Source organism: Rhipicephalus microplus, unplaced genomic scaffold (assembly GCF_043290135.1).
Source record: "Rhipicephalus microplus isolate Deutch F79 unplaced genomic scaffold, USDA_Rmic scaffold_140, whole genome shotgun sequence".
In the NCBI taxonomy this organism is placed as follows: Eukaryota; Metazoa; Arthropoda; class Arachnida; order Ixodida; family Ixodidae; genus Rhipicephalus; species Rhipicephalus microplus.
The window spans coordinates 209,500-234,489 of NW_027464711.1; the positions used below are offsets into that span (position 1 = coordinate 209,500).

Below are 24,990 nucleotides of genomic sequence, written 5' to 3' on the forward strand. Positions count from 1 at the left end.
GCTTCGTGACTGGATCGGTGCTTTCACATCAACCGTTCTAGTTCGTTGCCTCGCGGTGCGAATATGAATGATTCCACTTTGCTTTTCGACCATGGCGGCTGCATTTCGATGAAGGCTATAAGAAGGCTATTGTGCTTAGACTTAGCTGCATGTTAAAGAACCTTCAGCAGTCAGAACTATTCTAAAGGGCCCCCCCTGTATAGTCTGCTTTATAACAATATCGTGGATTGGCCCGTAAGATGCCATAATTATCTTCCATCAATTCAAAGCTTCTTCAGCGGTACACATCACTCTTAGCTCATTTTGTATCTCTTTCCATTTATCACTCATATTACCTTTTTGTGCACAGGAGGCTGTCGCGCTATTTATTTATTTATTTATTTATTTATTTGTTTATTTATTTATTTATTTGTTTATTTATTTATTTAAACTCTCATCCCGTGCATGTGGTGGATTATAGTAGGGTAGCAAATACAGTCCTGAGTACGATCGACAACTTCCAGGCAATTATGCCATGCAAAGTATAGGGGATGTTATTATAAGTAATTGTAATGTAATTGTGAAGAAAGAAAATGGACAAAAATAACTGTCCGTGGGCAGGGACCTAACCTGCGACCTTCGAATAACGCGTCCGATGCTACACCAACAGGGCTACCACGGCGGCTATCCCTCCCCCCTCGTCTACTTTATAGGGTGTGTATGCGCATATAAACGTTTTTGATTGATTGATTGATTGATTGATTGATTGATTGATATGGCTGTACCCTTTAGATCGGGCAGTAGCTAGCACCACCAAGCCGTAATACTTAGTGGAACAAACGCTAGATTAATTTTTTTTCCTTAAAAATGAGTTTGAGGACTGGTACTTTGCAGTGAATGGTTTAATTTTCACTCGTGCCTTGAGTTTAGCCACTAATCAGATAACCTCCTTCTATTTAATTCTACCCGCTTTGTCTATTTTGCCCTCCCTGTCCCTAAACCCCGGTGCTTTGAAAAACTCTGCGCCATTATCCTGAACCACGGTGGAGGAATAGCTATTCCTCCACCGTCCTGAACTATAGGGTGAAGCCCTTCACAGAGCATTATCAAGTGTTCGGCAGTTTCCTCTTCCTCTCCACACGCACTGCATACCGTGTCTACCCCTTCGTATTTGGCCCGATATGTCTTGGTTCGCAATACTCCCGTCCTGGCCTCAAACAGTAGAGATCTACCCCGAGTATTATCATAGATCCTTTCCTTGGTAATTTCCTGATTAAAAGTTCGACAGATCTTGAGTGCCGACTTCTTAATCATGCCAATCCTCCACATATCGGTCTCCGCTTCCTTCACCTTCTTCTTAACCGATAATTCTTTTTGGTTTGGCACCTGCTGTTTTCTCAGTATTTACCCGTCATATTTCCGGTTCGCTTCCTCCATTTTGTATCGAGATTCTTCATGTACAAGTAGCTGAAAACCTTCCTAGCCCAACGCTCTTCCCCCATTTCTCTCAATCGCTTCTCAAATTTTATCTTGCTGCTAGCTTCCCTGCCCTCAAATGATGTCCATCCCATATCACTTTGTACTCCCTGATTTGGTGTATTCCCGTGAGCTCCTAAAGCAAGCCAACCTATTCCATGTTGCTTAATTTCTAATCTTGCTTGAACTTCTGATCTCATGCCGAACGTCAGACCAGGAACCATGACCCCTTTCCATATTCCTCTCACAACATCATACCTATTGTAATTCTACAGTGCCCTATTTTTCATCACTGCTGCATTCCTGTTATCTTTAGTCATTACGTATATTTCGTGTTCTATTAGGTACTGGGTCCCATTGCTTATCCATACGTCCAGACATTTGTGCTTATCTGTAATATCTAGCGTGATCCCCTGTATCCTAAGCTCACTACCTTTAGTGAGCGCCCCCTGTTGCCATTGAGGCGCATCTGAGACACTCATTTTCTGCCTGCTGGCACGACGAAGCACGTGAAGTTATTACGAGCTGGCAGCTGAAAAATAATCCCGCGCATTATTCGAAGGTCGCAGGTTCGGTCCCTGTCCATGGCAAGTTATGTTTTCGTCCTCTTACATTTCTTCACAATTACATTACAATTACTTCTAATAACATCCCCTGTACTTTCCTTGTCATTATTGTCTGTCAGTTGTCGTTAATATTGTGTCTAACAAAGAAAACGAGCCCTTAAATGTACGCTTCTTTTCTTCAGTCGTGAGTATTGCAACACAAACATATGCCGGCTGTTTCAGCTAAAAACCACCAAGCAATAAACAATTCAAAATGAGTGCTATGCGTCTCCAGATAGCGCAGTATAGTTTTTAGCTGTGTGTAGCGCTTCAGAATATTTCTTTATCCGCCAAGCACGGTAATTAACAAAGATTGCTTAATGAACTTTTTAAATGCTGACTAGAGAAAAAATTTCCATAGAAGATTTGTAGCTCTTATCCAGAAATAATAAAATTTTCAAGTATACAGTAAGATAATAACGCTGGTTAATTTTTTTCCAGGGTTTGTTTAAAGTGCGCGAAATTCAAAAAATACCACGTGATTGCCGCGTAACTCGCGGCGCTTTGAGTGCCTTCAAATGAAAGTTGAACGAATCAGCGAAGGCTTCTCACGCACGAAGGTCGCTTGAACAGGCTATCGGTGACTACGATGGACATTAAGCGATGGTTGGATGTTACCATTCAAAAAAAAGGGGGGGGGGGGCGAAATAAAGAAACGAAGACAATAAACTTCGATGAAAAAACGGCTAAGTGCATTGCGATACAAGACCGGAGCAGCATTCGGCGCAGTGTAGACGTTTGTTTTTCTTTTTGGGCCCACGATAAACATGATGGTGGGGGAGATGATGAAATTTGATGGGGGAGATGATGGGGGAGATGATGGGGGAGATGATGATAACGAAAGGATATAAAAAAGCTCGATAGGAATATGTAGTGCGCTGTTTTTTTTGTTTTTTTTTTTGACACGCTTCGACAAGGGAAAGTCTTAGTCTGAAACGATGCTAATAAACGTGCGAATATAGTTCTCGGCCTACCGAACGGAAACAGGAGAAAGGCGGCAAGATTATTTCACTGATGGCACCCTGGAATTCGGGTAAATAGTTCGACATAGGTGCGAAATTACGAAACGCTCAAGGAGACAGGCGCGTTCAAAAAGCAGCGTCAGCGCACAAAAGGTGTGACTGAGTCTCTTGAAACAGACATTCTTGATTACATGACAGCCCATTCCCACGCAAGCGTGCGCGACGTGAGGACTGAAACGGGCGTTTCTAACAGTATAGTGTTTGGCGCGTACTCAAGTGTGCAGGACTTCGCCCCACCACGGTGGTCTAGTGGCTAAGGTACTCGTCTGCTGACCCGCAGGTCGCGGGATCCAATCCCGGCTGCGGCGGCTGCATCTCCGACGGAGGCGGAAATGTTGTGGGCCCGTGTGCTTAGATTTGGGTGCACGTTGGTCGAAATTTCCGGAGCCCTCCACTATGGCGTCTCTCATAATCATATGGTGGTCTCGGGACGTTAAACCCCACATATCAATCAAGAGCGGAGAACTTCACCCATACCATGTTCACCTGCATCAACAGCTGGAAGACTGAGATTTGCAAAGCAGTCTTGAGTTCCGCAATTGGATACTTATACAGGAAGGAGGTAATCCCGGCTTCCTGAAGAACATAATCTGGTCCGATAAAGCTCGCTTCTCGCGCAATGCCCAAGTCAATGTTCACAATGGTCATTACTGGAGCTCTGCAAATCCTCACTGGCTGTTGTAGTCACAACGCCAGGTGCAGTGGCCTTTCAGTGTTTGTTGTGGCATTTACGACGGCAAAATTATTAGCCTGGTCTTTTTCAATGGAACACTCACCGCAGAACGCTACATCGGTGAAATACTAAATGGCCCGCTCAAGGACTTCACCTGCCACCTTCAGCTGCTTCCAGCAAAACGCAGCTCCTCCGCACAGCTACACGCGGACTCAAACGTGGCTTGGTCGGCAATTTCCCGAGAAATGAATCGTCAGGCCGTCTTAACCATATTAGACTCCGCTAGATTTCATTCCATTGGGATACATTAAAGGCCAAGTCTACACCGAAACGACGACAACGCCCACGAGACTGAAGTTTAAGATAGCAGATGCGTGCCGCTCTATTACTCCGCGAATGCTACGAAACCCGACAGAAAATGTGTTGACTCGATGTAGATTGTGTATAGGGGCTGATGGGGGGGCTGTACGAGCACGCTATGTAAACTGCCCGTGACGTCTCAATGAAAGTGCTTTGGACTTTTCAATACGCTGATCTCTTTCCAACACCTAGCTTTCCTACTAATAAAGAGGCGGCTATAAGAGCACAGAACATTTTTTTATTCGTTCTATATATATATATATATATATATATATATATATATATATATATATATATATATATATATATATATATATACGCGCTGTGCTCTAACAGACTGGTTCTGAACATGAATTTCGATACGAGACGTAGTACGAGCGATAAACTTTTGAACCCACAGCCAATCGTACCGCATTTCTTGCAAGTATCCACTAGAACAATCATCGTAATCGATGCAGATATGACAAAAAAAACTTTCTGGAATAATTACCTCTGAAATTTGTATTGTATTGAAATTTTTTCTCTAGTCGGTATTTAAGATGTTCATTAAGCAATCTTTGTTATTTACTATGCTTGGCGAATAAAAAATATTCTGACATGCTACATACAGCTAAGAGCAATACTGCGTTAGCTGAAGATGCATAGCACTCATTTTTAGTTTTTTTTATTCCGTGGTGCTTCTTAGCAGAAACACCCTGTATTACATGACCATGGTTATGGAATGTTTTAACTTTCTCGTTCATTTTTCTCTCCCTTTCAAACTAACAGTAACAGTTTCATCGGTGAATTAGTGTTTTTTTGTTAAATTTGAATAGGCTGTTTTCAACCTGTGATCATCCGTGGCTTTGTTTAGGCTGGACGTCCGTTTTGATAACAAGGGTCGAAGTTTTAGATGTTAGCCATGATGTAACCTAGATATGGTTGCGGCTGAAAATTTCAATTCCTGCGTAAGCAAATAAACAAATAACGAAGTCTGGGAATGTGTTGGTATTGTTTTTAGCATATCGAGCGCTTATAGTACTGGCCACTCCACAATCATGTTCACGTGTTGGGCCTGTGCTATTTTCGCTTCATTTTTTGTCGGCACGTGCTATTTCTCGCTGCTCTTTAATCTGTTTAAACCTATTTTTCTAGTGCTTTTATTTTTAAAAAAATATTTTTTTACCTGGTAAGGGTAAAATACACAAGGTGGTCGGCTGTATTTCTTAAAATAAAGTTTTTATTCTCTTTGCTTTGGTTAGATAGCCGATCCTTCATCGGCTTAGTTTTTCATAGCTGTGCTGCTCACAAGTGTGTCCTGTCTTCGCAGGCGCACGAGGTGGTCGTGCCCATCTATGCGAACATGCGTGACCGGCGCCTGGCGAATCTCGCCAAGGCAACGATCCTGACCACCGTCTTCCTGTTCGTCATCTACACTCTCATGGGCACATTCGGCTACATGGCCTACGGCTCGAAGGTCAAGCCGGACATCATGCAGATGTTCGATGCATCTAATCCTTGGGTCCTGTTCGGCATCGGCGCTCTCATAGTCAAGATGGTCACCACGTACCCACTGCTCACCTTTTGTGGTCGGTGGGTGCTCAGTTTATCCGTTTGTCATTCGCCGACCTATTTCACCAAAACTAGCACGGAGGAGATGAAAAGACAAAAATCTGAAAATTTAGATTCATCTAGCATCACTTCGCAACGTTTTCTTTTCCTTTTTTATGACACACTCGTGATGGTCCTCGAGGCTCAGCCTATCTGCAATAGCGGCTTCGAACCCGCCTGCTCACGCATGTCACTTCTGGTCAATCAGTTTTGACTGATTGATTGATTGATTGACATTGATTGATTGTAATTGATTGTGTTGTGTCGGGGAAAAAAGGGGAGATGCTTAGTCGGCGTGCTTTTTTAACGAAGAAAAAAATAATACAGATTCGCACTACTATAATGCAATGCCGGAAGGAACAGCTGAAGTGGGTGGCCTTTATTCTTTCTGTTTATTAACGCGACAGCGTTTAAGAGCTCGTTTTGCGAAAATTCCGGCACCGGTGTCGTTGGTTGAGAGCGAGATATCTTGTGCGTGACTGCAAAATTGAGATTCAAATAAAATAAATGATAAAAACATTCTGTTCGAGCAAGCATCTAAGCCAGGTTGTCTACGTGGCAAGCAGGCGTTCCACCTCAGAGCTAAAATACACTCTGTGGAGTTTCCCCATACGATAAAATGTTTCAGCTAAATCGACTAGTCCTTGCAACTGTGCACGCATGACGCTGCGATAGACAGTGCCATGAGAGCCCGTCAGCCCGACTCAATGGAACATTTCGTGCCTGCCTCTGTGTGCAGGGGAGCCTTCGACGGCCTGTACGCAGAGCTCACGAAGCTTCCGACGAAGGAATTCATCGAAGGGGAGCCGCGGAGGCGCATCTTCATCACCACCGGCTGGTTCTTGACTACCGTGGCGCTCGCCACTTTTACGTCCAACGTTGGCGTTGTTATCGAACTGCTGGGCTGCTTGGCCGCTGCCAACATCTTTATCTTTCCAGGTAAGCTTAATCTCGGTCCCGTCTTCATGCGCTTACCGTTTTTGCGATGTCGCTATACCAACTAGCTCGGACCAATGTCGCTGCAACACAGCGTCCGAGCAGCATGCGGACATTTCGGTAGCGGCCCACGGCTTCATAAAAAATAAGGTTTTTTGGCTTGGCTAAATAGCACTCAGGTTATTTTCTCCTATTTCGAGATTAATCAATCTTTCTTCGGGTGAGCTACACCGAGAAAACTGATCTCAAGTTCTGTTTTTTAGGCGTCCTATGCGTTCAAATTGTGTTGAAACATCACTGTTGCAACAAATCCGCATTTCAAAATGTGCGCCCAGATTTTTTTGTTCATCAGATGGTCAGTATCGATACGTTGCTGAAATTTGCATTTTCGATGCAGGCGAAAATGCTGTAAGCCCGTGTGTTCAGATTTGGGTGCACGTTAAGGAACCCTAGGTGGTCGAAATTTCCGGAGCCCTCCACTACGACGTCTCTCAATCATGGTGGTTTTGGGACGTTAAACCCCGCATATCAATCAAAATCATCAATGCTTCTAAAATCCTGACGTCAGATCTCCATCAGAAATTATTCGTATGTGAAATACGGGAAAGTTGTGAAGTTTATGTGAATTTTTATTCACTCCCCCCCCCCTTCCACTCCCCACCTTCTTCAATGGCCCGGCCCGTCTGGGCCTAAATTTCGAGCTGCTGCAGCCCGCTAGCTCAACTGAGTTCGAGACCCCTAATGTAGGAAATTCTGTGTTCTGCAACATTACTCTCGTGGCAGGTGGCCGTAGTGATGATGCTGTAGCAACCCGTAATTTGTCGTCTCCGTATACGTTTTTCTGAGCCATGCACTAACGCGAAGTGGTTTTACTTGCAGGTCTCTGTCTTATTGGCGTGTTCCACCAGCAAGACAAATTCCTCCTGAGGCGACCCATGGCGGTGTTCGCCATCGGTGCCGTCATGGTTGTCATTGGCAGCTTCGTCTTCGGTGTGGTGCTGCTCAATACCATTATGCACGACATCACCAAAGGCGGTTCGCATCACTTGCTTTGTACGTGACTGCGTCGGCTACCTCTCGGTGCCTGTGTACATTTTGTACAGAAGTGTGATGAGTGCGCCACATTTTACTGAGGCCTCTTAATGTTTCTTTTTGTTTTTTTAATATTTTACACCTTAAAGATCTGTAACTTAAGCGTCGCATGAACATCGATTTTACTGCTTGATCTTGACTGGCATTGTTTTCAGATCGAGGCCGTGTTCTCGTGAGAAATAAATGCAATCGCAGTTTGTTTACAAACGTTCAGATTGCTTGACGTCTCGTACCTGCTTTATGACCACTTCTCTCTAGTGTGTCCAGTTGTGCATAACTCCGAAACAACCGCACGTACGGGATGCGTAAAACGCTTACCAAACCAATTTGCGGTCATGAAGACAATCAAAATAAGACTCTGACCATGATAAAGGCAAATAAAAGCAAGCTCTATCAGCACCCGTTCGCTAGCCTTAATCACAATTGAAAAAAAAAATTTTTCCACTTGTCAACAAGCCTCCCAACGGGGCCGGAACGTTTTGTCTAGCTTTTATTTGATTTTATCGTAGGCAGCATCTTGTTTTGTCTGTTCCTGACCAGATGGGTTTCCATCTAACTTCGTGGTCAGGTGAAGTGCGACTCGGCGATTGACTTAAAATGATGACATTCAGCAAATTTGGTAAGAAAACGAAATAGCCTCGTACATCGTGTCTTTATCTGTCTTCACAGAGCACAATTTCTGTCTTGCCCAGTATGCCATGCAAGATATGTTCATTACGTTAGAATTAGGTAGCAGCTTCACTTAAAAGGCGAAGCATTGGTGCGAACGCTGGCCCAGAAGTCTTGCGTAGTTTTGTGCAGAATGGGTTGGAGCTAACAGATGATGTGCAAAAATAACCTTTCGAGAAAAAAGTATGTCGGATGACTTTAGGTGTGCTCCACGTTTTCAAAGCGTGGAAAGACTGCCACATCGCGCAATCTACAGGGGACCCAAGTACTCTGCTCCTTAGCTCGCTGCAGTCATGACATAAGGAGCTATAGGGACTAGAGTTCTTGGGCCGCTCTTCCGGAAGAAGGTACCTTGCCTCTAGCTTTGTCCTGCGCGTACTCTTCTTCATCGACTTGCACGAATGATTTCATGGTAGATTAAAGTCGTTTCAAGATTGGCGCGCGCCAATGGTGTCGCTATGCATCCACTCCGCAGTTACCGACGCGACAGTATAGTTCGCTGAAACACGCCTTTCTGGTAGCTTGCTTGCGGTGCTCGTAAGCATCACTTTTTAGGATTTAGAGTTGTGTTGTCACATTTTATCGGAGTTTTTTTATTTCTTTGGAAAAAAAGTCAAAATGGATGTGTGAAACCCCGTTTGAATAAAGGGCCGGTTCAACCTACTTGCATACAAGTCATATGTATCGGTGAACAGAATCCAACATGGACTGTACGCCTTATAGTAGGCATGAAATTCAAACACCCATGACTTTATTCGTGCTGCAGTGAAACACAAAACACACCTGAAGTGCAAGACATTTTAAACAAATATACATTTAAACACTACAGTAACATTCAGTATCAAAGGCAAGGAATTTCGTATTTAAGGGGGAAAAAAACTGACATGGTGCAAAGAGTACGGTGGCAAAGTAAAGAAACAAGCTGACACACGGGTGCCGGGGATTTCAGTTTTATATTTAGTTCACTTCTCTAGAAGCTCATTCTCAACTTTCATGCCTGCTAAATTAACTAACCGTTCGCCGTTGAGGTTGACAATTTCCTCAAGTAAAAATTGCAACTAGGAGCTTATCATCTGTCACTGTTTGTAAGAATAACTTTGTAATGTTACTGCAGATTAGTATTGTATATTGTTTATTATGATGCGCGTCTTATGAGTTCCGTTTCTAGTGACAGATAGAGAAAGAAAACTCTTCAAAAGATAACAATATCTGTGGTTTAACTTCCCAAAACCAAAAGATTACGAGGGATGCCGAAGCGGACGGCTCCAGAAATTTCACTCCGGTGTTCTTTAACGTGCCCTGACATCGCACACAAACGCGGGCCTCTACCATTTCATCTCCATCGAAATGCGATCACTGCGGCCGGCATCGAACCCACGACCTTCAGTTCAGCAGCCGAGCACCGGAACTGCTACCCACCGCGGTGGATCCTCTTCAAAGGAAACTTGAACACAGGTGTAAAGTAGAATGAAATTTATAGCACGTAATGTCCACTTATGTAAGAACAATAAGCATACGTTATGCGTAGCGTTGTAATAAATGTTCGCCAAGATGTAAAAAAAGAAATAAAATGTTGGTGCGTTGCCTTACCAGTCATCTCCCTTGACCAGGGCAATTTCTTTGAGCAAATTGCGGGTTATCGGTTTATTGAACTTGTCGACCACTGACTTAGGAGTGTCAATTGCTAAAGTCGTTACTGCATTCGAAATTATTCCAATGATTCATTTTCAGTGCAACATGTTCTGCGTAATTATACATGTGTGCTTTAGTCGCATACAGGGCATCAAATAAGAAAATTGATGTGTGGCTAGGCGCCCATGCATTGAAACCAGTGGACCTAAAGTTGTTTGCCAAGCGAATCAGGCAATGAGTTCATTCTCTCAATCTTTCAGCGTATAGGCTCTAATAGTCATGAAAAGCGGGCAGGAAACGGCCGGCAGCCAGCACACAATGCGACGAGTGATTTTCATTGTCATCGACATGCGGCCTCATTCAATGTACGATTATGTACCCAAGGAAGGTTATGAGCACTGGTCAATACTCTTAGCTAGTAATTTTGCATGGTTAAAAATAACTGTCGGGATGTAACGACCGGAAACAACGATATGATTACGAGGGACGAAGTAGTGAACTCGGGAAGTTTCGACCATCTGGGGCTCTCTTAACGTGCACCTCAATCTAGGTACGCAGGCCTCAAGCACTTTCGCCTCCATGTAAAATTCGGGTTGGCAGTCTATAGCAGCACTATAGACCATTGTGGTGGGTATTTCTCATGAATATTCAACTGAATTATATTATGTAGTTTGAGTTAATGGCATGTCGACACATATTCGTTACCTCTGTACCCAGAATTGCAGCTCAGTAGCTCAAGTGGTGGATTGCCAGGGTCGACGACGCAGGTTTGATACCCAGCCAATAGACGGCCGCGTTTAGCCGTAGTGTCAGTTTCACCAGGAGTGATCGTCGCATAAAAGTAAGTGAAGCTCAAAATGCATCCGCGCACTTATCTTTATACGCGCGTTAAAGAACCAAAGTCGGTAAAAATCAATCCGATCCGGAGTTCCCCGCTCTGCAGCCTGCTTCATAATCTTCGTTGTCCTGGCATGCGTAAAGCCTCATAATTCACCACGTGTACCAACCCAGTGGCATACGCTCTCGGTCACTGCTAATTCATGGCTAATCTTCGACTGTGGCAGAGAGGCACAAGAGCCTTTGCAAGGATAAATGCAAGCATGACACGACAGTCACGTTGTGTGTTTTCTATCTTTCTTGGGGACCTTCGATGCAAACATTTTGGTCTATCTGTCTGTACATTTGTCTGTTTGTCCACCCTTAACGGTAGCCTAAACGGCACCAAAGTGACCAAACGATACTCCAAACGGCCGACCTCATACGCAGCGCCCACCAATATTGCTAAAGGTTCAGCATTCGTACTTGTGCGATCGTCAATTAAAAAGCCTCATATCTGAGGCACCGTAACAACACATGATTACTATGTACGTGCATTTTTTACTAAAAAAGGCATACATAATTCTAAGGAGCGTAGCGTTTATCACGCTGCGCTGACCAGGCAACGCTTGCACGAAAAGGCAAGTGTTTCCAACGCTCTGCTAAAACGACACAGTGGTGGCACCTACCCGTCACCTTGCGTTCTACACCTTACCACCTCAGAGATGGGCGCGTACGCCGCGCGCTCCGTTTTCCAGGATAACTGCCAGATAGCGCTCATGTCGCACGTGTGACGTGACTTGATGCGCTTGTTCGCCTCCGTTGCACGCTCGAGGCACTTTAACGAAGCGCCTCCAGAATACCATTCGCCAATTTTCTTGCGCAGAATATCAAACAAACGTTTTGTTCACTCTCTCCAGACGCAAAACTATCGTCTTTCGACGACATTTGCAGTGTAACATGCAGATACGGGGCAAATTTCTTTTTCTCCGTCTTTCTTTATTCACTTTTTTTTGGCTGGGGGTACAACCATGGCCACCATCAAACAAGCGCAACTTTCAGGCTTCCAATATTTTAGACACCGCGTGCTGTGATTGCCGCGCCGCATACTTGCAACTTGCTGTCGTGAGCTTGCGCACGTCACGTGGGATCGTGTGACGCATGCTTCACTCACGTGCGGCCGGCTGGGTCTGCCATTGATGTCACTCCCCGTGTACGAGCTGGGCGCGCGTTCTCAAAATGAAGAAGTTTTATCGAAAGAAGCATTCGGTGCCCCCGTGGTCTTCGAGGTGCAGCTACTACCCTTGAGAAGTACCAGCCCGAGTCGGCGTGATCTGAAAATGAGTGAACCGCCAACAGTGAAGGAAATTGGCGAAGTGGCGTCGCGTTCGGATGCCACCGAAGGTACCGTGCATGTTTTCTTCCATCGAAATTTCGAAGACGTGCTCTGATACGATCACTTTCGGCGGCAGTGTTACTTTAGCGAAATTTCCCGAGATAGGCGTTGGTGCCTACGAGTGGCAGTGTTTCGTTCCCACGGTCTAAGAAAAAATGACAGCACGCCACACTGACGTGGCCTGTGGACGGAAAAACAGATCCGTTACTGTTCTCGTGAAATCAAGCATGACTGACAGCGTCGCCGAAAGCGACTGTTACGGGACGTGAAGGGACGACAAGCACAAATGTCAGGCGAAACCATGGTAATCATGACATGGAAGTCATGTACGACATAATTTATGTCCGCCTCGTAACTTTGTGCTGATTTTAAAGTGACATATCAACCTCCCTCATTCGCGTTTCGCATATCATCGATCCTCACTGTACATGGGATCTGTTAATTTTTTGTTAGTTATAAATGGTTATAAACCAACTTATAAAAACTGCTTGAAATGAAGAATGATTGGTGGCGGCCTGTAGACACCCACATATTGACAATAATTGTCGTAGTTTTACGTCATAAGGACGCCGACGCAAATTTGACCATCTGGTGTTTATTTATTTATTTGTTTATTTTTTTTACCCTCAGGGCTTACAAGAAGCGTTACGGAGGGGAAGGGCTACATCAATAGTGGATTATAAGGCACGTAAAAAACGGGGAACCCGAAAAAATAAACTAACAGCAAAAAAGGCAAGAGCCAAGACACGCATGTTACGGTACAATAACAAGTATAAGGTGAATGTGATCAAAAACTGAAAAACACACTGCTAACAACAATACCAATTATAAGGTAAAAAGAACTGAAAACCACACTGCTAAGAACCAGTACGAATAAACAATACGAATATAAAGTGAACATAGGCAAGAACTCAAAAGTAGATCGCAGTGGAAAAATTCAGAGTTGGCTTTAGCACAAGCACCTTCGTATCGCTAGCATAAAGGGAAAAAAATAAGCAGGTAAGGCGTAGGGGTGTACGTTCTAGGTAAGGTTTGTAAGTGCACCTCAAAAAAGATAAGCGTCTTCGATAGTCGCCAATGAGGCAGGCAGGTGATTCCAATCAGCGCACGTCTTCGGAAGAAATGAGTTACTGTACTTTGTGGTACGCTGAAATGGAATGCGAACTTTATGATGGTGGTCAACGCGAGCAGAAGTATAGGAAGGGTATGCGATGAAACAGGATCGAAGCAGATGATTGTGATATTATATCTTATGAAAGAGGCATAGTCGAGAAAGCTTTCGGCGAGAGGCAAGAGAGAGAATGCTAAGTGTGGCCTTCATGCTAGTAACGCTTGCTGTGTGGCGGTAGTCGGAAAGAATGAAGCGAACTGAGCGGTTTTGAACACTTTCTAAACTATTTATTAGGGTTACGAAACCGGTGTCCTAAACAGAAGATTCGTATAAAGGTTAGATCAAACGTAAGTGAAATACAATTGTTTTTTTTTTTTTTTTGAGTGAAGGCGGAGCAAAGTGGCAGTTTTGTTTTAGATATCCAAGCATACGGTTCGATTTTGAAACTATGTACTCGATATGCTGTTTCCAGAAAAGATTATTCGAAATATGTACACCAAGGTATTTGTATGAAACTACGAAGTCAATGAAAACATTTTTAAGGAAATAGTTTGGACAAGACGATTGGTTGCGCGAAATTCTCATTGATTTACATTTGGAAATGTTCAGATTCATATGCCAGAGCGCACACCAATAAGTGATATTATCGAGATCAGTCTGTAGTGCAGCAGTATCTGAGTTAGTAGTTTGCTTGCGGTACACAACACAATCATCTGCGAAAAGACAGACAAAACTGGATATATTACTAGGAAGGTCATTCATGTAGATTAGGAAGAGCAATGGTGCTAAAACAGAACCTTGAGGCACACCAGAACTGACGGGAGTTGAAGGCGACTTTTTTTTCATTAGCGAGCACATACTGAGTTAGGTTAGTTAGGAACGCAATCATCCACCTCAAGACTTGAGTATCAATATTTAGCCGACTAAGCTTTAGTATTGAAAGTTGATGGTTAACCGTGTCGAAAGCTTTAGCAAAGTCTAAAAACACACAGTTGGTTTCGAATCTCGAGTCGAGAAATGAGTGCAAATCGTTAGTGAAGGTCAAAATCTGCGTTTCACGCGAATGATGTTTTCGAAATCCATTCTGAGATGGATGGAAAAAATTATTCGATTCAAGAAAGTTAACCAGGAACGTAAAAATGATATGTTCAAGAATTTTGCATGGTACAGATGTGAATGAGATAGGCCGGTAGGTACATAGGTTTTGCGTGTCTCCTGATTTGTGAAGTGGAACTACTTTGCCTGTTTTCCAATCAGTAGGTAAGCATCCATCGTTAAGACATTGTTGAAGATGCACTGCAGTATTATTGAACTGTATTCTAAAGTACTTTCAAGAAATATTGAAGTTATTTTATCAGTGCCAAAGGAAGATGGCCGCTTAAGTCCCTCAATAATACTTCTAATCCCAGCATAGTCAACAACAACAAAACCCATGGTAAGAAAATTGCGTTGGGGAGGGAAAGGCTCTCTAAAATTTAACGAATTGTTGAATAAGCGGGTAAAAGTTTCGTTAATTAGTGATGCGCAGTGGTGATTAGGACCTTGCTCACCGGAGCTTTCAACAAGGGTTATAATGGTATTGTTTTTACTCTTTACAATGTTCCAAAAGCGCTTAGGATTGGTTTGAAGAATTGACGGAAGGGTCTGATCAAAAAAGACAAATTTGGCATTCATGAGGGCGTTAGAATAAGATTTAGCTTCGCGCTTGTACGCTGCCCATCAAGTGGCATTTGGGCATTTTTTCGCTGCGCGAAAAAACCGCCGTTTTTTATTAGATAAGCGCTTAAGAAACTTGTTATACCAAGGAAAGTTAGAGGATTACAGTACTCTTCTTAGTGGAATGTATTTGTTTATCAGATACATTACTTTTGTTTTGAAAGAGGCCCAAATTTCTTCAATCAGTAGCTCATTGCAGGTTAGCAAGAAAGTGTGACGTGTGGCTAAATTTGAGTACACAAGCCTTTAGCATTTCGCCTCTGTCGAAATGTGGCCAAGATTCGGATCCTTTCGAGCTGAGGTGAGCTGTCAAGTACCATGTGATCTGTCAAGACCACCGCAGCCCGTAGGCAACTGCATGCAGTATCCAGCTTCTTTAGTGACACGGCAGGACAAGAAAAAGGGGCTCCTCAGCCTTGTGACATCGTGTTTACGAGAGCACTTATCTTCGGCAAAGCAACTCAAAAAGAAAGATCGTCTCGTCAAACTTCTGGTAGCCAATTCAGGCATCCCATTCACTCGCCATCTCGTCCATCAATCAGTCCTTTACGAGTGCACGATATATCCATCAGAGAGGCAATATCTGAAGATGGCCTTAAGACTACAACGGGACACAAACTTGTAGTTGACAGATATTATAGACCCATGGCAAAACAGCTCCAGTGCGTTACACGCCACGAAAGTGCTACTGACACCCCGCCGCGGTGGTCTAGTGGCTAAGGTACTCGGCTGCTCATCCGCAGGTTGCGGGATGGCATCCCGGCTGCGGTGGCAGCATTTTCGATGGAGGCAAAAATGCTGTAGGCCTGTGTGCTCAGATTTGGGTGCGCGTTAAAGAACCTTAGGTGGTCGAAATTTCCGGAGCCCTCCACTACGGCGTCCTCATAATACTATGGAGATTTTTTAGGCTTTAAACCCCACATATCAATCAAAGCGCTACTGACATTCTTACGAGCCACGAGCCTGAACGAAACGTTGTAAATAGTGTATAGTGCGTGTGGGTGACTGTATGTGTTATGTGTTTATATCATAGTTATATCATATCAGATATATAATTGTAAATATCACAGTCATCACCCAGTAGCTGGAGTAGCATGTCAGGTGAAAAACTAGGCAAACTTCTCCAGCTTTCTATTAAAATAATTGTCTATCTCTTTCTCGCCGTTCCGTACGTCATGTTCTCGCACGTGTCTTCCTAATATTCTAACTGTGATCCTAGCGTCTGATCAATCAGAAATAGCCATGAGCACGTATACAGCCCACTAACACAACACCGTGGTGTTGCAGTCCCTGACCAAATCAAAGGTGAAAAAATATGCAAGGATACTAAACACAATCAGCGGCCAATTCGCTACTTTGCGCGAGGATGGTTCGAGACGCGCCCTGGATCCTTGGTCACATTACCGAAATATTTCTGTAGTTATTTTGGCTTCTACACCTTCTTCTTTTTTATCATCACCATCATCTTACTTGACCAGGCGAATTTCTGTCGAACACTTTACTATATCATGTTTTTAACAGTTAGTAACACATAAGCAACAAGGGTGAATGATTCGCTGCGCGGTGCGAGGTGGGTCGACAAATGAAATACGGTACTTCACTATTTACTTTCGCACACTGTTAAATTTGTGCGACTAAGTAGTAAGATATGTTGTTTTCTAATTAGATGAGGAGCGTCTGAAGAGCACAGATCATCCGAGTTCCATGATGACTTGCTCCTTATTGGAAGCGTAATACCAAATGGAAGTGTTGTGCAATGTACTGATATTAAAGCCCGGTTTACCTCCAGAATCACGCTTTACCTTTCTGTGCGCTTATGAAGTTCGCGTGAATTTCGCTTCGTGAGTATCAAACAATTAGCTCGAGGTATGTCATTCGATTCCGCTATCATGCAGACTACGCGCGACAAGCAAGAGCTGATAGCGTTTCTCTGTAGGCGCTGCACGCCCAACTTCATCTGAACCATCACGACGTCAGTATACGACTGCGAAAACACTCAGCGGAACTTGCCTGACCGGAGGTATATGCGTATAGTTATGCTCGTTCTGCTTACTTCTACGGCTTTTGATCATGTTTTGTGCACGTTTTGTGCGAAGGCTACCGTTACCATACGGCGTAAGAGACAGCGTATATATACACACGTATATAGTCGTGTATTTGAAATTGGCCGATAAATATGCGTACGCAGTCATCTCATCTTCTTGTGAGCGTCTTGTACTTTCTAACGATTGCTCCTGTGCGTGTTCTATATGACCGTGTACTGACTGCAGGATTTTGTATGCTAAAGAACGACCCGTAATCATGCGCTGTTATTGCGCCGTACACCATATCGTCCTCTCTCAAGCGAGCACCGACGTGGCCACAAGAAATGGCACTCAGTATGAAGCATTAATTCCCAATTGACATTTTATTTTTGGTGAAGCTGCCACGGGTTTAAATTTAATGGCATTTGACTAGGTGATGTCAACATCGACTTTTGCTGTGAAAACTTTTAGGGTAATATTAAAATATGAACAACCATTTTAACAATTCTATATAATCTGCGTTCGGGTATATCGAAATGTAGAAGTAAGCCTACTATGGTGCCACTAGCCTGAGTGCTTTTCTTATTTTACAACACTGCAACCAAAGCGCGGATTCCCAAATGGCGCCTGTCGTTTCGAATCCTTAACAATTCTGAAGTGAATTTCGCTAGAGTGAAACTGAAAAATAAAGTGCGATTTGTTATGAATTCTTTCGTTATGGTATACGTTATTTCAAATATTCTGTGTACTTCGGTGACTTATCTTTCGTGTCTAGAGTACGCATTTCCCAGTTGAATGGGCTCTAGTGAAGTCATTATAGGTGATGAACGGGATTAAGATAAATGTCATTTGATTTGCCCATGAGACAACACGCAAATGGCGTTAAATTCTAAGGCATTAGGAGGTTAATACCATTTGTTGTGCATATATGGCAGCGGTATCACCCCTGTATTTGCAAAAGGGTCAATACCGGGCGCGATTCATACCATTGTTTCATTGTTTTGTGGATCGGTCCGCGCTAACTTTAAGTGGGAAACATGTTTAGGCGGTTCGCGGTGGCTTGAAGCCACAGATTGACTGGGTGTTGCACTGTCTTGGATCGGCCATTTTTATTTTTCGCCATGGACGGGTTGATGGACGCACGATCTTGACGGATCCGACATGTGAAGCGATGCTGCATGTGCGTTGAGAGTATACAAGAAAAAAAATCAAAGTGCGGGAAGCTTGCACAGAGTTGAAAGGCTGAGTCACAGCGTAGCTGGTAGTATCCCAGCTGGTTCTGGCTTCAGTTAATCTTAATTACGCCTAATTAGTAAAATTAGGCCCCATAAAACTCGGATATCATGGGTGGGCTTGGTTTGTTTACCCACAACCGAATTAGTCTTATTTATTATTAATCTTAATTAGCACCAATCAGAACTATTTGAGCTTAACCAGAACTATTTGAGCTTAATTAAACTGAACTCCGCCAGTATAGTAGTTCGTGTATTTCCGAGCTTGGCTCCACTAGCCTAAAAGGTTATTCGAGTGGTATTGCTTTGATTAGATAGGCTTCATTAGTGTTGGGTTTGAGCCCATGGGCGTCGGCCCAGGTTGAAAAAGGGGCATTTTTCCCCGTAGCTGGCACCGCTGGGCTGACCCACCTAGGGAAATCGGCAGTCACCTTTTCCTTTCTCTCTCTCCCCTCATAATAGTCTCTCTTTTTCACTTACTGGTTGATACGTGGGGTTTAAAGTCCCAAAACCACCATATGATTATGAGAGACACCATAGTGAAGGGCTTTGAAAATTTTGACCACCTGTGGTTCTGCGCTTGAATCTGAGCACATGGGGCTACAGAATTTTCGCCTCCATCGAAAATGCGGCCACCGCAGCCGGGATTTGATCCCGCGACCTGCGGGTTAGCAGCCGAGTACCTTAGCCATTAGACCACCATGACGGGGCTCTTTTTCGCTTAAAATTTGTCCTGTCTCATAGTACTTTCATTTACATCTAGCTTTTCTGGCGGCGTGGGTTCACCTTGTGTGTATAGTTGCTCAACCTTTGGTTATAGCGGCGATGCATGCCTAGCGTCTTCAAGATCTTGAAGCGTCCCCTTGTTGGGCTCGGTAGTGGGTGGCCACCATTGTGCCGAATCATAATCCTTGCTATAGCAAGCCCTTTTCCTACCCTCCCTGATCGCCGCCAGAAAAGGTGGCGCACCAATAAGAACTTTACTTTTGCGCCAACCAAATAGTCGTTTCCTAAATACCATATCGTACACAGTCAACATCAAGCAAACAGCGTCTGAACAATATCATCGTTTCTCGTGTCAAAATCCCTCATGGAGGTAATCGGCCCAGGTTATAAAGCAACAAAAATGGGAAGCGGCGATCTTCTTCTGAAAGTTCATGACAAGCACCAGTACGAGAGACTTTCAAAACTTGTAGCTTTGGGGGCATCCCTGTGTCATGGGGCACACACAGATCCATGAATACAGTGCGGGGCGTCGTCTGTGACGATGACCTTCTTCAAATCAGTAAAAGTGAACTCCTTGAAAGATGACAGGACGAGAGCATTGTTAAGATACCAAGGATCATGATAACACAAGACGACAAACAAATCTTTACTAAGCACATAATTGTAACTTTTGGAACCAGTAACCTTCCTCAAACCATCAAAATAGGTCATCGCAAACTTCGTGCGAGACCATACATACCGAATCTTCCTCGTTATTGCTTCACATGTCAGCGCTTTGGGCATGGCTCGCAAAGCTGTTGAGGGCGTGCCACATGTGCTAAATGTTTTTCCAACGAACATTTGTCCGACAGTTGCAACTCTGCCTCCCGTTGTACAAACTACCCCTCCTATTCACGACCATAATTTTTGATTGATTGATTGATTGATTGATTGATTGATTGATTGATTGATTGATTGATTGATTGGTATGTGGGGTTTAACGTCCCAAAACTACCATATGATTATGAGAGACGCCGTAGTGGAGGGCTGCTGAAATTTCGACCACCTGGGGTTTTTTAACATGCTCTCAAATCTGAGCACATGTGCCTACAGCATTTTTGCTTCTATCGAAAATGCAGCCGGCGCAGCTGGGATTCGATCCCGCGACCTGCGGGTCAGCAGCTGAGTACCTTAGCCACTAGACCACCGCGGTGGGGCACGCGATCATGTCCCTCATGGAAGAAAGAAAAAGAAATAATCTAACTGAAAGTTAAAGTAAAGCTTTCGTTTGAGCTAGTTGGTGCATTGTGAACACATATTTGCGCAAGAAAGAAAAACACGGACGAAGGAGAGTTTTGCGCCTGTCCTGTGTACTCTCCTTCGTCCGTGGTTTTCGCGCAACCCAACTATGTGATCAAGACAGTTAAATTGAACCTATCTTTTCAAGAGACGCGTGAACATTTTGCTATACATAACGAGTCTTCTTCTTCCTTAGCTGATGTGACGCGCCGAGGCACTGCGCCACGTCTCTTCGCGCCCAAGAATGTCACACCGAGTGTGATTGTGGTCGCGTCACCAGCGCTCCCGGCTGGAGCAGCCTGTACTGCTCCACCCCCTGCCAAACAGGGCTAGCTTACACGAGTCTGCTGGATTCCCGGCCCCTGCTAGAACAGCTAGGTCTGAGACAGCCGTGAACACGCCTACAAAGCAGGCCCCATCCATCACCTCTGAAGAGGTGATGGATACAAGCCACACTCTTCCGGCGTCACAGAGGCCGAAGGATATATATGCACAGCTCTTTAGAGCGGGCCAAAAAAGAAAAACTCCACAAGCCAGAGCCCTCTAAAAGGCCCTGTAACCTAAGGCAACACTTTTTATACACACGGCATAAAACCACAATAAAATGGCAACACAAATAGTACAGTGGAACGTCAGAGGACTGCTGAGAGACCACGAAAATATCCAAGAACTTTTAAACGAACATGCGCCAAAAGTGCTGTGTGTACAAGAAACACGCTTAAAACCAAAACACACGAACTACGCAATAACGTTATTTTTCGAAAAGACCAGGATGATGATGATGTCGCGTAATCCGGTGGTGTTGCCGTTATAGTTAATTAAGGAACAGCCTGTACACATTTACCACTTCAGACATCGCTTAAGGCAGTGGCTGTTCACGCCACTGTTTTCAACAAACTCGTCACGCTTTGCTATCTTTACATACCCCCTCACCACCAACCTAACAAAAGCTAATTCCAGGCTTTAACCGATGAACTTCTAGAACCGTATCTTCTCCTTGGAGACTTCAACGCACATAGCAGTCTGGGGGGTGACCCGTGCTGCGATGCCCGAGGCCGTTTAGTAGAACAGTTTCTGTTCACTTGCCCCACCGCGGTGGTCTAGTGGCTAATTTTACTCGGCTGCTGACCCGCAGGTTGCGGGTTCGAATGCCGGCTGCGACGGCTGCATTTCCGATGGAGGCGGAAATGTTGTAGGCCCGTGTGCTCAAATTTGGGCGCACATTAAAGAACCCCAGGTGGTCGATATTTCCGGAGCCCTCCACTACGGCGTCTCTCATAATCATACGGTGGTTTTGGGACGTTAAGCCCCACATATCAATCAGTTTCTGTTCACTTCCGCTGCATGTCTCCTGACTACCAAAGATCCCACATAGTAAAGCCTCGCTATAAATGCATAGATCTCCGCATTACCTCTCCATCACTTCTAATGATACTCAAATAGGCTTACGGAAGCCATCATTTCCCAATAATTCTGAGCACACCGATACCTTATGAAGGTCCGCCAACAGTTCCCAGATGGAAGATGGAGAAGGCCGATTCGGAGCAATTTCGCAAAGCTACACACTTACGTTGGTCTGATAGGTGTGACTTAAGCATAGATGCAGCTCTAGACTACTTCACAGCTCTCTTAAATGATGCTGCAACAAATTGTATCCCCCAATTGGGACAGTACACCAAACGACGTGTCTCTTGGTGGAATGCCGAGTGTAATGTGAACCGCACAACAAAGCATGGAAGTTGCTTCGGTACTCCCTGACAGCTGAGAATCTTGAGTTTCAAGAGTATTAAGTCTCAGGGAAGAAGAATACACTAACAAGATAGCAGGCGGAGGTGGCAGACTCTTTAACAGGCATTCATTCATATACACCAGAGACGAAAGTTTGGAGCATTGATAGTGAGGTAGCAGGACGACAGGTACAATCAATTCCACTCGTAAACACACAAGGCAACAGCTTGGAAGACCAGGTGAACCCCATGGGCACACATTCCAGCTCGTCGCACTATATTGAAGAGTTTCAATACAAAGCCAGAATATGAAAAGAGAAACTACAGCGCAAATCCACAATTCACGTGGCATACAATGAACCTTTCCGTTTAGCTGAGCTACTGGCCTCACTGAACTGCTGCAATAAGTCTGCCCCAAGCTCCGGTCATGAGTCATACGAAATGTTGAAACACTTGCCCACTGAAACCCAAAAAGACCTTCTCTCCCTGTATAATGGTGTATGGTTTTCCAGCCAAGTCCCCTCAGCCTGGAGAGAAACCATAGTTATTCCAATCTTAAAACATAGAAGGGCCCGTCCACAGATTCAAGCTACAGGCCAATAGCGTTTACGAGTTCCCTCTACAACGTGTTTGAGAAAATTATAAACAGGTGACTGATGCCTTTCCGTCATACAAGTGGTCTACTTGACCTATACTATAGTGCGGATTTCAAGAGGTTAAGTCCAGCACTGACCACCTTGTCCGTATTGAGGCACAATTTTGTGATGCCTTCGCTTATAAGCAATTTTTCCTTTCGGTGTTCCTCGATATGGAGAAGGCCTATGAGACAACATGGGGCTTTGGCATACTAAGCGACCTGTCAAATTTAGGTGTGCGGGGTAGAATGCTAACAATCATCGAAAGCTACATTTACAGCTGAACATTCCGAGTTCCAGTGGGTACCCTAAGTGTTTGTCCCAAAAACAGTAATGGCAAAAGGAGGTGTATTGAGTTGTGCACTCTTCATAGTCAAAATGAATTCATTCTGCCTGTCTCTCCCACGCAATATGTTTTACTGCACTTATGTGGACGATGTACAGGTTGGTTTCAAATCACGCAAAATCTTAATGTGCGAACGTTACGTTCAATTAGGTTTGAGTAAGGTCTCTGAATAGGCAGAAAATGGGTTTAATCTGAACACACAAAAGAGCATGTGCACTTTGCTCTTCCAGAAGAGGGGTCTTTATCCAGAGCCCGACATTGACCTGCATGATCAACGGCTCTCTGTAAAGTCTGAGCATTTTCTGGGCCTAATATTAGATACAAAACTAACTTTGATACCCCACGTATTAAAAAACAGGTGCTTAAAAACTATGAATAATTTGAAGGTGTTGTCATGCACTACACGTCGTGGTGACGGGAAATGTCTGATAAATATGTATAGAAGCCTCGTACACACGAGCTTAGATCACGGTGCCACTACCTATCAGTCTGTGACACCATCAGCCTCAAAGATGCTCGACCCTGTCCAACGCTTAAGCATTCGCCTTTCTACGGGTGCTTTTCGAACTGGCCCCGTGGAAAGCGTGTACGTAGAATCCTACGAATGGTCGCTCCATCTTCAGAGATGTTACATTTCATTCGCATTTCTCCAATTCAGCCTTAATTGTTCCACAGCCGTCTTCCGCTGAGACAGCCTTAACCACTCCGTGTGAGGAGCCTCGCTGAGGAAACAGACGTGCCGCGTAAGTTTCTAGAACACCGCTTGATGGCTCCCGCAGCATATCCGCCACCGTGGCAGTGGCAGGTTATAGACGGCGATCTATCTTTCGTGGAAGTCACTGCCGAAAATATCAAGAATCTAGCGCACCAAATAACGCTGAAATAAAAAAAAATGTTTGTAAGTGTTTTTCGGCGAACAGATTGACACTTAATGCTAAGCCTTAGCATTAAGTGTCTTGAAGACTAAATTACTAATTCCAAAGTAATTAGTCTTGAAGACTAAATTTACTTTCTTCCACTCCCGTTATAACGATATAAGTAATGAGCCCATGTGCATGAAAATAAGTGAATGCGTACTGTAGCATACGAAACATTTTAAATATCCGGGAGTTATTTTTGATAGCCATTTAAATTGTCAAAACCATATTACGTTTTTATGCGCTAAACTAGGATCCGGTTGCGGTATGCTATTGATCGCTAGAAATAATTTTCAAAATAATACTGTACAAATGCTCATTTTCGCTTTTTTTTCATTGTCACATATCATAGTGCTTTTCTGGATCCCATACGCCTTCTACAAAAGCGAGCACTTAGAATGGTAAACAATGCTAGATATGATTACCACAGTGGGCCAGTGTTTCATAAAATTCGAATGATACCATTCGATCATTTACAAGAGCAGAAGACTGCACTTACCGTCCATAAAATCATTCATAACTACGTGCCTATGAGACATACATAGATATTGTCATTTTCCTCCCGCATTGCTAGACGTTCCCCACTGCACAATTTCAATCTTCCACCTACTAACAATGTTTATGGACAACGATTGATGCCATTTGCAGGTGTCGAGATTTGTAATGGTGTACCATGCCAAATAAAAGAAAGCAAAAGTTTTTCCTTAGCACTAAAAAGTACCTTTTTCAAAAAAAAATAAGTTACACTAGCACACACTTTTATTGTAATCTCATAACATATTGATTGCATATCGCACTTGGAATTTTTTACGTACCTTCATGTATTTATATTCAATGTGAAGTATAGAAATAATATGTTACATGCTTATCCACACCATGTTGAGTGGTATTGCTATTTTCCTATCCCAAATATGATTCCTTTTTATGTTTTGCATCATTTTCCTTGTTACGATTGAAGTGTACTTTTAACATATGTTTTTTAACAACCTGTTCATTTAAATATGTACTTTATCGGACCCCTTACTAGCCAGT

The 24,990-nt window shown here is 43.9% G+C and overlaps 2 protein-coding genes across 5 annotated transcripts in view; both read left to right on the forward strand.

Annotated features, from left to right (window-relative positions):
* The window catches only part of LOC119176443 (sodium-coupled neutral amino acid transporter 7), a 39,362-nt gene extending 31,416 nt beyond the window's left edge, over nt 1-7,946 (forward strand). Inside the window, exons 7-9 of the mRNA XM_037427714.2 lie at nt 5,425-5,687; nt 6,445-6,644; nt 7,521-7,946. Coding sequence (XP_037283611.1) covers nt 5,425-5,687; nt 6,445-6,644; nt 7,521-7,702 — 645 coding nt within the window. The 3' untranslated portion in view covers nt 7,703-7,946. The remainder of the gene's footprint in view (nt 1-5,424; nt 5,688-6,444; nt 6,645-7,520) is intronic.
* A 4,042-nt stretch (nt 7,947-11,988) lies between these two features.
* The window catches only part of LOC119176835 (sodium-coupled neutral amino acid transporter 7), a 31,990-nt gene continuing 18,988 nt past the window's right edge, over nt 11,989-24,990 (forward strand). Inside the window, exon 1 of one of the 4 annotated variants that reach the window (XM_075885416.1) lies at nt 11,989-12,254. In XM_075885416.1, the coding sequence (XP_075741531.1) occupies nt 12,050-12,254 (205 nt within the window). In that variant the 5' untranslated portion in view covers nt 11,989-12,049. The remainder of the gene's footprint in view (nt 12,255-24,990) is intronic. The other 3 variants (XM_075885415.1, XM_075885414.1, XM_075885413.1) reach the window with 3 other exon arrangements.